Source organism: Thunnus albacares, chromosome 16 (genome assembly GCF_914725855.1).
Source record: "Thunnus albacares chromosome 16, fThuAlb1.1, whole genome shotgun sequence".
Lineage (NCBI taxonomy): Eukaryota > Metazoa > Chordata > Actinopteri > Scombriformes > Scombridae > Thunnus > Thunnus albacares.
The window spans coordinates 28,049,726-28,064,345 of record NC_058121.1 but is presented as its reverse complement, the minus strand read 5'-3'; the positions used below and the strand labels follow the sequence as shown (position 1 = coordinate 28,064,345).

The 14,620-nt window shown below is 41.9% G+C and overlaps 1 protein-coding gene across 17 annotated transcripts in view; it reads left to right on the top strand.

Moving 5' to 3' along the window:
- Positions 1–14,620, top strand: part of afdna (afadin, adherens junction formation factor a) — a 108,271-nt gene that overhangs the window by 24,993 nt on the left and 68,658 nt on the right. For 9 of the 17 annotated variants that reach the window (XM_044376325.1, XM_044376312.1, XM_044376313.1 and 6 more), the window contains exons 2-9: positions 4,785–4,980; positions 5,163–5,275; positions 5,923–6,080; positions 6,323–6,483; positions 9,074–9,231; positions 11,889–11,973; positions 12,189–12,335; positions 14,374–14,418. In XM_044376325.1, coding sequence (XP_044232260.1) covers positions 4,785–4,980; positions 5,163–5,275; positions 5,923–6,080; positions 6,323–6,483; positions 9,074–9,231; positions 11,889–11,973; positions 12,189–12,335; positions 14,374–14,418 — 1,063 coding nt within the window. The remainder of the gene's footprint in view (positions 1–4,784; positions 4,981–5,162; positions 5,276–5,922; positions 6,081–6,322; positions 6,484–9,073; positions 9,232–11,888; positions 11,974–12,188; positions 12,336–14,373; positions 14,419–14,620) is intronic. The other 8 variants (XM_044376321.1, XM_044376324.1, XM_044376320.1 and 5 more) reach the window with 4 other exon arrangements.

The window sequence follows — 14,620 nt, the reverse complement described above, 5'->3', positions numbered from 1 at the left end:
AAATATGCCACAAATTGAGCTTTCAACTTGTCAGATGTGATGATTTAAGACTTTTATTTGTCATACGTGATAGTAAACTGAATATCTTTGTGTTTTAGACGGTTGTTCGGACAAAACGAGACATTTTAAGACATTTGACTCTGGTAAATTGTAACGACCATCTTACATTTTATAAACCAAACGATTAATTGAGAAAATAATCAGCAGATTAATCAATAATGGAAATAATTATCTAGATCTGAGCTTTAAAATGATATATTGGCAGATATATTTTTTTCTTTTTTTTAAGGATCAGCGCTCTCTGATGGACAAAAACTATTTCTAAAGTATCTCAAACATATTTTTGGCATATCTCTAATATATCTGCATGAAGCTATGATGTAATGTTTGGCTGTAAAACCTACCTGAGTGTCCTTGATTAAATTTCATAGGCAGTAGTTACTATCGGCGGGTAAATATTGGTGAACAGATAAGCGGTCTTACCTCCTATAACCACAGTGTGTCGGCCATCAGCTTTAACACACACACACACATAAACACACACAAACACTTTCTCTCTCCTCTTTCTCCTTCAGGTTTTATCTAAACTGATAAAAGCTATCTACAACGTTGGCCTACTTTAAGTGTGTGTCAGAAATAGTCCCGTCTCACAAGTTTAGCTGCAGGTATCAGGCTCACATACCTTTTTTGCTTTCTTGTTTTTTCTTCTCCTGGCACAGCCGAGGTGGAGGATTGTGTGTGTGTGTGTGTGTGTTCCCCACACACACACACACACACAGAGACACACACACAGCCCTTGCAGTACTATGTAGGTCAAATATACAGTAATTACAACACATTAGTTAATTAGCTTGACTTAAAGGTAGAGGTGTGTACGTGCGCGACATGTCACCTCTCCACATAAAACACATTCCCTCACTGACGGACAGAAATAGTCCGACATCAAAGACTTCCGTGAAAAAACCTCAGCTGATACGTCTCTGCCTCAGAAATATGTGACTGTGTGTTTAACAGACAGCGTGTAACAGGCTTTATTCAGGCTGTTATTTAGTGACATACTGCTGCATTAGCATTTCCTGTCAGTCCCTGTGCTGTGCTGTTTGCGAAATATAAAAAAAAAAGCTGTTGGGGATTATTAGAATGAAAGCTGCAGGAAGGATAAACTGAACAGTTTGTTCTTGTTTTGCCCTAACATATTTCACATTTTGTAATTTTGGGCATTTAGCTGACACAGCAGTCAGAAAGCTTCAAAAATTATAAGCAGCAAAGAAACGGTGTCAGAGGAAACGCTGGTGTCCTGAAAGTCAGAGTGAAGTCTTTTCATGTCCTTTTCACTAGTCACTGCTGTATATCTGTCTGTCTTTGATAACGTTTATAACATGTAAGACAAGACACACCCTTCACATCTGTAGGGCTTATTGTCCTTATCAATTAATCTGTCAATTAATTTGTCAATTAATCAGTTGTTCTTTACAGTGACAGGAAATTCCCTTTATAATTTCCCAGAGTCAAAGGTGACGTTTTTAAATCTCTTCTAATTTTATTCTGACCAGCAGTCTAAAACCCAAATATAACAAGTTTACTATAATGAATGACACAGAAAAGCATTAAATCATCACATTTGAGGGGCAGATCTTCTGCATATTTGCTTAAAAAAATGACTAAAACAATTACTTGATTATCAAAATAGTTGCAGATAAATGTCCTGTTGATTAACTAATTGATTAATCAACTAATTGTGGCAGTGCTACACATTAGATATGTTTTTTAGGTTATGTTGTCATTATGTTTTTGTCTGTGTGGCGTTCATCAAAATATGCTATGAAATTCTCATGCTGGTGGTTGTCAATCCATTAGTCTATAAACTCATCTCACTGTTTTAAATGCAACATTGAGCAACACTTAGATTGATTAATCCATGCAGACTTATCAGATAACGGCATCATGGTGGCTCAGACTGAGAAGCTCTGAAGAGATTTTCTAGTCACTGCAGCTGTAGACTGTAGCTGAAAGGCTGAGAAATAAAACATGAGTTTTTTGTTAAGAAACGGGGAGTGGTGAGCAAAAATGGCACACAAATAAATAAACAGGGTTTGAGTCTGACGTGCATCTCTGAGACGGAAAAAAATCCTCCTCCCAGCGCTCTGACAAAACTTAATGTTAAAGAAATAATCAAGACTGGGGAAAGGTTTCCTGCTGTAGTCAAGTTGATGTCCTCGGAAAGCTGCCAGCGATCGTATGTCTCGAAATTAAACGTTGAACACTGTACGATTGGAATATGGCCTCGAAATATAGTTGTGTTGAATGGCACAAGGGGTTTAGAGGAGTCGTTTCCTACTATTTTGGCTTATGATGAAGCGATATCTACTTATACACATTATTTACTCGTGACCCATCGTCACAGGCTGCTTATGTCTGAGTTTTCCCTTTTTTTAAAATCTGATTTTTTTTCATTTGAATAATTGCTGGAGGCCTGAAGAGGCAAAACAATCTAACATTTCACAAAAACATGAAAGTTAAAAAGTCAATAAGTAGAAATATTAAATAAAAGAAAACAGATTTAAATAGCAGAACTTAACCACAGCCATGAAGTATGAAGGTTCAGGACTTAGACTAGGACTTTGGACGTTCAAGACTGGACATAGCGGGTCATAGCTGCACTGTGTTTGGAGGCTTGGAGATGGGAGTGGACTGTGGTTCTGGAGATAAGTGAACCAGGACCACTACCATGATAGACCACAGCCTGGAGGTCTGAGTCTGTAGGAGTCCACTAAGTATGGAGGAGTAGAGCTGATGTACTGGACGTCTTCATGTAGCTGCACTTGACCATTTCCAATGGATGAAAGTCCAGGATGTTAATTATCCACTGCTGGCTCTTAGCTTGGCTTTGTTTGAACCCGAGTGGACTGGTGTCTCCACAGTAACAGTTACCAATGGTTACGCAAGCTTGACAGGCAACCCTTGATGACCCACATTCCAGCAGTAAATCACAACACACACACACACATTCCTGGCTCCACCCTTGCCTATCGAAACTATGCTCAGTGTTTCCACTCTGCTGTACAGAGACTCTATCAAGCATGTGGTGGTGGTGGTGGTGGTGGTGGTGGTGGTGGGGGGGGGGGGGGGGGGGGGGGGTAAAGGGGTGAAAGAGGAAAGTTTCTCTTTCATGCAAAAAATGCAAATATTGCTGTCAGCAGTCTTTTGTTAACTAATCTTTCTGTCCGCTTTGTAAATCATCTTAGCATGTTTTCTTAACAATGTGAATGTGTGTTACAGGGGCCACAAACAGGCCAACAGTGTAGAATTAATCTGGTTAAATCTAGTTTGAACCTTTGCCTCGAATCACCCTGCTCACAATCCTCTAGCCTGTGTGTCTGCACACATACTTCTGTTACCTTTTAGAAAGTGTGCTGGCAAGGTCTCCTTTTTAAAATTCAAATTCAAATTTGCTTTGGCATCCTGACAAGAACAAAAAAAAAAAACCTATGCTGCTGAAACACCACTGTCAGGGTTTTCCCCGCAGACGTTTCTGAATACACGACATCCACTTCCAACACTGTGAAAAAGAAATAAAACTTTAGAGACCTTCAAGGGAAAAGGGCAGATCCACTACCCTGCCAAAACCATCAGTTACAGACATATCTTTAGTTTAATATCCCTTCAGGGGATGGACGCAGTAACATGAACATAATCGACACAGTAACCCTGGTATATATATTACTTTAAAGCTTGCAATGTTCACTTTTAATTGAGGTTGTCTCAGAGAAGTGTTGATTCAACAAACGGCAAATTTTTCAAGCTGTAGTTTGAAATATTGTAGATAAAAAAAAGTGTCTTCCTGTTATTTTGTATTCAGTTGCTTTCATCCATTTTTAGCTTCACTGTTGTGATGCAGGATGTGTGTGTGGGTTAAGATTTGTCACTGATAACAAGATGATGTAGTAATATAGATAGGTATAGTAATTTAGAGATAAGAGAACTAGATGGTACTAGCTGGTTAATGCCCGCATGGTTGCCAGCATTTCAGTTGCAGTTATGATGAAACATGAGGCCTGGTTCACCACTGAACCGTAGCATATGCACATATATGAACACACACAGGGCTGAAAGCTACAGTCGCTGCGTCAGCACTGTGTTACATGAGATTATATCGGGACTGCATGTGTTTGAATGTTAAGGCATCCTATAGTAGATGCTATGCAGAGGGAAATGTCAACATGTAGGCAATACATTTGGACAGACATACACGTACAGTAGAGATAACCCTGTGTGTGTGCGTTAAAGAGACAGAGCTATATATCGTGTAAATGTTCTCGATGTGGTCAGATTAAAGGTGAAATTGATATTAGACACACATGCAGCCAAACTATCATTCGTAAGCAATAATTAGGGATGTTATTTGGTGCCCCGTTAGGAGCATTTACACCATTGAAGTTGTTTTGATAGTCTGGGTCGTTGAATTTCACTCGCTGGATCTCAGCCAGTCGTGCTTCTCCGTCTGTCGTACGACTGATAAGGCTGCTGACAGTCACCTTATTGCACTGATATTAACAAGTCAGAGCTTCTAGTCTCTTTCAGTTTTTTAAGTTCAGAAAGGTGAACGAGGAGAATTTTAAATGTCTTTATTGTCATTAAAAGTATCCACAATATTCACAGTAACTAGGTCTCACGTCAACATTAACATCCTGAATTTAGAGCTGCTGTTAAACTTCATTTTAAAGTCTGTGTAAACATGTAATTAACTCTCCGTCTCCTTCTCTCTCTCTCTCCCTCTTGAACAGGACTTGGAGTTCCATGGCGTGATGCGGTTTTACTTCCAGGACCGGGTTGCCGGTAACTTTGCCACCAAGTGCATCAGAGTGTCCAGCACGGCGACAACGCAGGACGTCATCGAGACGTTAGCTGAGAAGTTCAGGCCAGACATGAGGATGCTCTCCTCGCCAAAATACTCCTTGTACGAGGTTCATGTCAGTGGCGGTAAGTTCTGTAGACGGCAGAGACAGCGGCAGACTAAAACAGTTAATCTGACAACTACTCGAAAGAAACGTCACTTAGAATTAAGTGATGCTTGTCAGGATTTGAGTGTTTTCTTTTTAAATATTGTAATAGTTTTGCATAGTTGGCTCTCAGATGAACTGGTGTTTCTGTGTGTGTGTTAGAAGAGCGCCAGCTGGACCTGGACGAGAAGCCTCTTGTTGTTCAGCTGAACTGGAACAAAGACGACAGAGAAGGACGTTTTGTCCTGAAGAACGAGAACGACATCCTTCCCAAGGTCAGCTGCTCTGTCTGAGCTGACCTGCTTGACTTTTATCAGTTTACCAGTGACTTGACTAATCCATCCACTCGTTCATGACATGTGAAATGAAAAATAATCTACCTGAAGCACCCACAGCGACCGGCTAAATATCTGGATCCATGTTGTTGTTGTTGTTTGGAGATATATTTGTCTTTATGCCTCTGGATATCTGGACAAACAATCAATCAGGGAGAAATCCAATTTAGAAGAGACAGACCAATATGTCTGCCCACATCGATTCAATAGTCCAGAATCCCAATAAATGTCCAATAAAACATGTTAATGCTTAATGTAAAGGTTGTGGTTTTGCCCCGGCCCAAGCTGCTTTTATACGATACATATTACAACTTTGGGGTCTGTCAAAAAGGATTCTGGGAAATGTAGGAAATCACTGAATGAAGTAGAATCAATGAAGCAGATTGAATGTTAAATTGCAGGACTTCACACTGATCTGTGACAGTATAAGATGAGAAAGGGAGACTTTTCTTTGATCGTCATCTTCTCACTTAGTTATTTATTTATTCATTTAATCACTCAGAAATTAGTACGTCATTACAAACTGTAGCAAGCATCTCCTTGTAGTCTCTTGAAGCGCCTGATTCGGTCTTGTCTTTCTCTCAAAGAAGAGTCAGAGTAACGGTCCAGAGAAGGAGAAGGATGGCGTGATTCAGAACTTCAAGAGGACGTTGTCCAAGAAGGAGAAGAAGAAGGAAAAAAAGAGGGAGAAGGAGTTTTCCCGGATCTCTGATGGAGACGAGCAGATGCCTAGTCGAGAGGACGGGTAACACACACACACACACACACACTCACAGTCATCCATCTTACTGTTCTGTCTTTTCATCCTCCCAGTCCTCGGAGGGATCCTGATTTTTCTTTTTTATGCCAAGAAAAGCACGGGAGACTCCAGAGGAGGAAAGGATTGTGATTCAAACTTTGACCTTTCTGTTCCTCCATCTGTCTTCTTTTTCCACTAATTCTTCTATCTTCTCACTTGTCATTTGTTTCTCTCGTTTTGTGCTTCAGGGAAAACAGTCGTCTGGCAGCAGAGGTTTATAAAGACATGCCGGAGACCAGCTTCACTAGGACGATCTCCAACCCAGAGGTGGTGATGAAGAGAAGACGCCAGCAGAAACTGGAGAAACGCATGCAGGAGTTCATGAGCAGTGACGGGAGGCCCGACTCAGGTACTTCAACTGTGACTGTTTTAACACTTGAGATAACATGCAGAGGTGTCAGCCGCTGTTTTCTTTACACTTCAATACAGGAATCCTTGTTTACATGTGGACTCAGTATTCAGACGCTTTGCAGTGAAACTCCCAACTTGTGCTTTGATCATCCTTGAGAGGTTTCACAAAAGGAAAATACAATTTACATTTTACATAACATGATTGATATGATGTGAGATATGTGTGTACAAACCATGTCAAGGTCCTCACTGTAAGCCTGTGAGATACGTTATATAAAAGCATTGAGGCATAGATGCAGGTAAAAGTGTGAAGAAACTGATAAAGCATTGAAAGTTCCCCAAAGCTTAATGGGATCCTTTGGTCAAAGATGTTATCAAAAGACTAATTATGTCTTAAAAAAAAGATTGTTGAACCTGCTTTTGGGGGACAAACATCTCAGCAACACTCCACCAATCAGACCTTTTAAAGTAGAATGGTTAGACAGAATGAACTGCAGAGTTAAAGACGCATGACGGGCGGCCTGGAGGTCTCTAAAGAAAAACACTTAAATGACTGTAAAGTCACTTTCAGACAGCAAGCGGTTGCAGCTTAAGTAGAACATGGATGTCGGTGGGCGGCAGACGAAGAAGTACTAAACTTTTAACTCTTGGTGAAGCACTGCATCAGGTAAAGATGGACAACACTCATCACCTGGCTACTACCATCCCTTCAGCAGGCCTCAAGATATCACCGTATACCAGGGTATTTAGAAATCCAGAAGATTCAACGCCGTCAAAAATACAGACGCTCCTCTTTCTATTAAACTGATATGGAGACGCCTTACTGAGGTGATGTATTGTAGTGCACAGCGATCGCCAGCAGAGGTCAGCCTCTACTGGTGGAACAGACAGCTGAGCTGAGAAAGATGGCGACTACGAGCGGTGAGCGAACAGGACTAGTAGAAAAGAAAAATACCTCTGATTCTCTGTGTTGGAAGTATTTTGGGTTTAGTGCCGATGATAAAGGTGAGTCAGCCGACTCGGATGAAGCCGTGTGCACTATTCCCCACAAGAAAGTCGTGGCTAAAGCCGCCGTCCGAACATCATCTCCGTTCAGCCCGCTGCATATTGGACACACAGCGTTGTAGGCTAGACATGGTCATACATGCTACAGTGACTTCTATCACCAGAATTATACCATTATTATACCGTTATATACCGTATACCCTGGTGAAATGTCAGGTACTGGCTAAGCCTACCCTAGAGTGGAGGATGGTTATAAATAATAATAATAAACGGAGCCAAATATAACAACCTGCTCCCAGAGTGAATGCGATGTTATGTAAAGATTCACCTTTTAAGCAAGACAAACTCAAATCACAGAGACTGTGCTACTGAATGTCCTTGAGTTGACTTAAGGTAAACCTGGTGTGAACCTCAGGAAAAAGTCTGCGGAGTCATCTGAACATCACAGTTCACTGCTGCTCTTCATCCAGTGTAACAGAGCTTGAAGGATCCAAATCCAGGTGTGCACAGCTGGTAGATGTATTTTGCAGCTGCAGTGCTTGTACAACGTACTGAATAAAGGGTCAGAATACATCCAGAAATCAGATATCACATCTTTTATTTTTAGTAAATCTGCAGAATGTAACGTGCACAAACGTTACATCACTGATGATTCTACATCATGTTTACTGGTCCACAGAAGGCCCGTATGTTGTGGGAACGTCTCACGCTGACATGTTTACACACACAAACAGACATTTTTGTGAATGAATGAACCAAACACACTGACTAATTCGGTGTGTGACTCAGCATTACCTAATCACGCTGCCAGACAGGCAGATGGACCAGTGAACAGACTCTAAAAACAGCTTCAACCACTGTCCACATGCGATAGACACACACACACACACACACACACACACACTCAGTGGGACAGGATGGCTTGCGGTTAGATAATTGACACTCTCCCAGTGGAAAGTCATGTTTTTAAAAAAAGCTCATTTTATGTAATGCTTCTGTTTGCTTAGCTGAAGACTCCCTTGTGGGATTTACTAAGGTGATCATTTGTAGTTGACACATCACGAACGTCTGGTACATAATATACATTTGATGATTATTATTTCACATTTACATTTTGTTTTTGTCTTTTTTCCTCTGGGCTCTTCTCACTAGTTTGAAATGGGTGGGACTTAGTTTGGAAAAAAAAAGGTGATGTCACAGATTTCTGTGCACCAATCAGGATTAAGCAGCATTTGAATCACAATCTGATAACAGTTGTTTGGCCACTATTAATCAAATCTGATGAAACCACACTCACACATAATACCTTCTTTTTTAAATGTTGATAGTTCCTTATTTGGTCGTGAATATTCGTAGTTACAGAGAAACTCTCTCTCACTACTCTTGAAGTATAAACAGTTGGGGTGGAAAAAGCTGAATCATCTGAATATTTGGAGCAAACGGTACATTTTAAGATACTGAATATCTGCACAAAAAATACTAAGTTGTGTTTGTACAGTTAATGATCTAGTCTGTCACTTTCTAGCAGGATGTAATGAGATGTAATGATTGTGTGTGTGTGTGTGTGTTGTTCTGTCCTGCAGGAGGCACTTTGCGGATATACGCCGACAGTCTGAAGCCCAACATCCCCTATAAGACCATCCTGCTCTCCACGAGAGACACGGCTGATTTTGCGGTGGTGGAGGCGCTGGAGAAGTACGGGCTGGAGAAGGAGAACCCCAGAGAGTACTGCATCGCCCGGGTAACAACACCTTCCTTTTTACTACCACCCCTTTAACTGTCTTTGAAGGCCTTCGTCCTACATTTAAACACTATAAACACACCCCTGTCCTCCCTCTTACCCCGGGATTCCACCGGGTGCGTGTGCGCCGCGTTGTTAACGTTGGTCATTTTCCTTGATTTCTGTGCTTCTTCTATGGTTAAGTAGGCCACATAGTTTCTTTATTCGTCTGTTTTAATTGTGTTTATTGTTGATATACGACCAGGAGTCTGCACAGGGTGTTTTATTTTGAAAATTGACCGGATGTTCAATGCTGTTTCTGTGTCTGACTTCCTGCCCAGCTCGTTCTGCTCTGTGCTGCTTGACGCGGCCTCCGTAAAAAAAAAAAAATAGACGAGGCGCCTATCTTTAGCGCAGCGGAGCGGAGAGCCGCTTCTGGGACGCTTCTGAAACGCGGTGCCCGGTGGAATTTAGGGGTTATTCCACTACATGACCACATGCACCAAAACCACTGAATATGGTGTGTTGTCACTAAAAAAAAAAAGTTTGCTCAGGCTTGTTCACTGCCTCCCAGTCCACCAATAAACGGTCGTGGCAGTTTTAGTTTGGTTGACTAGAGTTAAATGAGTTTAGTGTAACTTGGATTTTACTTCTTGTTTAGAGGAACTTGCAGGTTTTGTCTTCTCCTTTTATGACTCGCAAGTCCCTCCAGCTGGTCTGGATACCGTTTAACATATTTAAAGTCACAGAGAGTACGCTGCTGTTTGACCACAGCACCTTATTTGTCATAATTTGATATATTTGATCTTAACCAAATATAGATAAAATAGATCTTTGACGTTACTACCAGCTGTTGCCCATTTCTCCACTGAACACAACCTTCTTGTCATCTTCCTATGTCATCAATAAACACCTATCATCCTTTTGAGAGGTCGTGGAGAGGACACCCAAGGTCACAGTGACATACACACATGCATAGAAACACACACGCACACACACACACACACACACACACACTTCACCAGACTGGCAGATTGAAACAGAATGCTACTTGGCACAAAAACCTTTGGGAGGAATGCAATTCAATTGCTTTCAGACTGAGTGCTACAGCAGCAGCAGCAGCAGATTCTGTGTGTGTGTGTGTGTGTGTGTGTGTGTGTGTGTGTGTGTGTGTGTGTGTGTGTGTGTGTGTGTGTGTGTGTGTGTGTGTGTGTGTGTGTGCGTGCGCGCACGCGCGTGTGTGTTTGCGTGCATGCATGAGGCTGCGATGGTGAACTTGGCTGCCCTCTTCACAGCCTCTCCCATATCTATCCTCTCACATGGACTCTGGCTATGACCAATCATACGAAATACCTGCCGCTCCCACAGCCAAAACAGTGGACGACCCTCCAGAGGCCGAGCACACACACACACACACACACACACACACAGAGTTGATAGTCAGTTGCAATTTGCTGATGAGACTAAAGCACAGGGAAAGTCCATTAGGTTAGTGAGCATGAGAGGCAGGCGGTCGTATAGTAGCTAGTAGCATGTCAGCCAGCGTGTTTATGTTCGGGGGGGGGGGGTGGGGGGGGATGTTAACTGAGATAGGATTGAACAGGATGAAGAGATGTAGGGCAGCCGTATAATATAAATGAATTTCTGTAGAAATACAACAAGACTGCAATATTTATGAAGCCAGAGAACGAGAACATCACATTATGATTATGAAAAGTAAACGTCTGGGAGAACGGCTCCGTTCTTTGTTCTCTAAAGTGGTTCACATATATAATGACATCTGGAAAAAAACTGCTCTGAATGTTCTGCATCAAAGGAGTCCTGCTGTCTAATGTGGCTGAGTATGATTACTCACCTTATTTGTAGGAAATAAAATCATATAAACACTGACGTAAATAATAACTATAGCTGTTAAATAAATGTGGAGTAAAAAGTACAATATTTGTAATAATAATGTAGCGGAAGTATTAAAGGACCAGTGTGTAGGATATAGTGGCATCTAGTGGTGAAGTTGCAGATTGCAACCAACTAAATATCCTCCCCTTCCAAGCATGTAGAAGAAGCTACGGTGGCTGTGAAGGTCCTCTCCAGAGCCGGTGTCTGGTTTGTCCGTTCTGGGCTACTGTAGAAACATGGCGGGCTCTGTGGAAGAGGACCCGCCCCCTCTGTGGATATAAAGGGCTCATTCTAAGCTAACGAAAACACAACAATTCTTATTTTCAGGTGATTATTCACTGATAAAAACATAATTATGAATAATATATTCCATTCTGCTAATAGATCCCACTAAATCCTACAGACTGGTCCTTTAAGTAGCACAAAACAGAAATATTTAAGTACAAATACCTCAGAATTATATGTTCCTAATCACAAAACCTTAATCATTTACTGGCCTGCAAATGTTCTAAAGCATCTTAGGTGTTTTAAAGATTTATTTAAACAAGTATCTTATTAAAATCACATATTAAATCACTGTTATATATCGAGGAGCATCTGTGACAGAAACAGAAATCAAATCATGTGTGTGCACCTTTTTTTTTTTATTTGACTGTTAATGACATGAACAGTAGGACATTCTTTAAGAAGGGAAACCACGGTCTGGTCAGTGGTGGACGTCGTCGCTGTGTGTTGAGTTGCTTTAACTGGCCACTTCGTCGTCTGTCTTGTTTCCTGTGCAGCAAGACGACAAGTCGGGCAAAGAGGTGATCCTGGACGACGCCGAGTGTCCACTGCAGATCTTCAGAGACTGGCCTGCTGACAGAGGTAACACACACACACACACACACACACACACACACACACACACACACAGTTACTCATCCCTTACAGTATATTCACTCTCCATCCCTGGTGTCTGCCGCCCCCTGCTGCTGCCTTATAGTCATTACAGTTTTATTAGCAGAACTTCTCTCCTGTCATGTTCATTATACGAGCATGCAGGGACTTGTTATAAAAATGATATTATATTGTGTGTATAGGAGCGTTAGTGTTCCAGCTGAAGAAGAGACCTCCTGACTACCAGGGGAGGAAGGGAAGGAAAGTGGACGACAAGAGCCTGCGAAAGGACGGCAGCACCAGCTCCCTGCCGCCCGAGAAACTGCCTTATCTGGTGGAGCTGAGCCCAGGTAGGACCGCAACACACACACACACACACACACACACACACACACACACACACACACACACACACACACACACACACACACACAGCACCATAAGGTCAGCAGTAGCACTAGTATCCATCAGTGGTACCTGTATCAGTATTAGTGGCTGATGAACACTAGTGTAATGACATGCAGGCACCACCGGGTGGCAGTGTTGCTGCAGTAGATAACATGTAAGGTTAACTAAAGGTGAGGCTGCCAAGGTGAGTGAATCACATGAGGCCGGTGTTATGGATTCCAGCTGTGCAGGATTTCCTCAGTGTATAAAAGCCAGACTAAGACGAACATGCCAGAATATTCTCTATAATTTGTGTGTTTTTGCCTTCTTATTTATCTTTTTTTCCTGGATAGATTCGGTCATGTTCAGTTTCTGTTCAAGGTCCTTTTTCAGAGGAAACATCCACCCTAAAACACTTAAAGATGTTAATGTCTTGTACCTTAAAATTCTAGGTTTATTTGAGGCTCATTTAATTAGCAGAGAATGTTTCAGGGATCTAAACATCAACAGTAAACATCGTGTAATTGTTGAAAAGTCAAAGGTTCACTAACTGAAATAGAATTACAAAGTGCAGGTTGAGAGACTCGGATAACAACAAAAGGTAAGTTGCACTAATGTAAAAACTCCTGGAATGCTGTATAATATCCCAGTATGGAGACTGTGTTGTGACAGTAAAACACCTGAACGTCTAGGAGCGATTTAGAGGAACAAACAAACCTTCTTGTCTTGCTTAAATGTGACTTTATCCTAACAGCTTGTTTCTGGCTACTGATCCCTCTCTCTCTCTCTCTCTTCAGCTCCCTCTTTGCCTGTCATCCCCGTCATGCTATTAACTTACCCAAAACACGTCTCAGCACCGCAGTGACTCACGCTGTGGTGCTGACATGGTATTGTGGGGGGGGGGTAACTGGGAGGTCTGGTCTGGTCTAGTCCAGGATTATACTAACACATCTACTTCATCCACTGTCAGGTTGACGGATCATTGTCTGTCTGTGGAAAACAGACAAGATGGGAAATTGATTCGGTGGCTTTCATAGATATCCGGGGTTCTCTGTGTGTGTGTGTGTGTGTGTGTGTGTGTGTGTGTGCTTTTATACTTGATGACTAATTTAGGTAAGAACTCAGCGAAGTAGATAATATTAGAGTGTTAATTATGAATTATTATCATGATTTGTCAAAAGTGTCTAATTTTATGAGACATCCAGGTACTAAGTGATGTCACATTAGCTCAATAAAACTCTCTGAGATATTTGATTTACAGCACTGTGCAAACATTTTAGGCACTTGTGGAAAAAAATGCTGTAAAGTGAGGATGTAACACTCAAAAATAAAGCCATTAATAGTTTGTATTGATCAATTAACTTCATATAAAGCTCAGTAAACATCTGATGTGACCTCACGTTGCCTTTAAAACAGCACCAATATCACCAACATACGCACTACTTTATTTTTACCTGCAGTTTAATTAATACTGCACTAATTAACAACAGTGATCAAACTGTTAAACAGACTTTAATGGACGTCTGTCTGTTGCCATGGTGCGTTTCAGGTGTGAATTATTCCTTTAAAACTGAGGTTAGGATTAGAACTAACAGCCCTCAGAAATACTCTGTGTGTGTGTGTGTGTGTGTGTGTGTGTGTGTGTGTGTGTGTGTGTGTGTGTGTGTGTGCGTGTGCGTGTGCGTGTGTGTGTGTGTGTGTGCGTGTGTGTGTGTGTGTGTGTGTGTGCGTGTGCGTGTGTGTGCGCGCCTTCATGCAATTAATAGGTTAACAAGGTAATGCTGCATTTTTCCTCCTTGCTGCATTTTCACCCTCTGCTATGTGTCTGTTTTCCTTCCCACTTTCTTATGGCATGGTGTGTGTGTGTGCGTGCTTGTGTGTGTGTGTGTGTGTGTGCTTGTGTGTGTGTGTGTGTGTGTGTGTGTGTGTGTGTGTGTGTGTGTGGGGCCTTGTGCATGTGTTCTACTTCCTCCGTACCTGCCTGCCTGCCTGTCTGCCTAGGGCGAGGGAATCACTATGCCTACTACGCCTATCGGCATCATGAAGGTAAAAAACCCACCACACCACCTCTGTGTTTGTTGCAATGGCTGATGGGATTGCTGGGGGGGATTGCCCTCCGACCTGTCAGTCGGTCCCACAGTGATCAAACGCATCCCCCCCCCCCTGCTGAATATAGTAGACTTTGTTGTAGTTTTAGTCCTCTAGTAGGATTATATTTCAGTTATTGATGATCTTCAGTCATCAATAG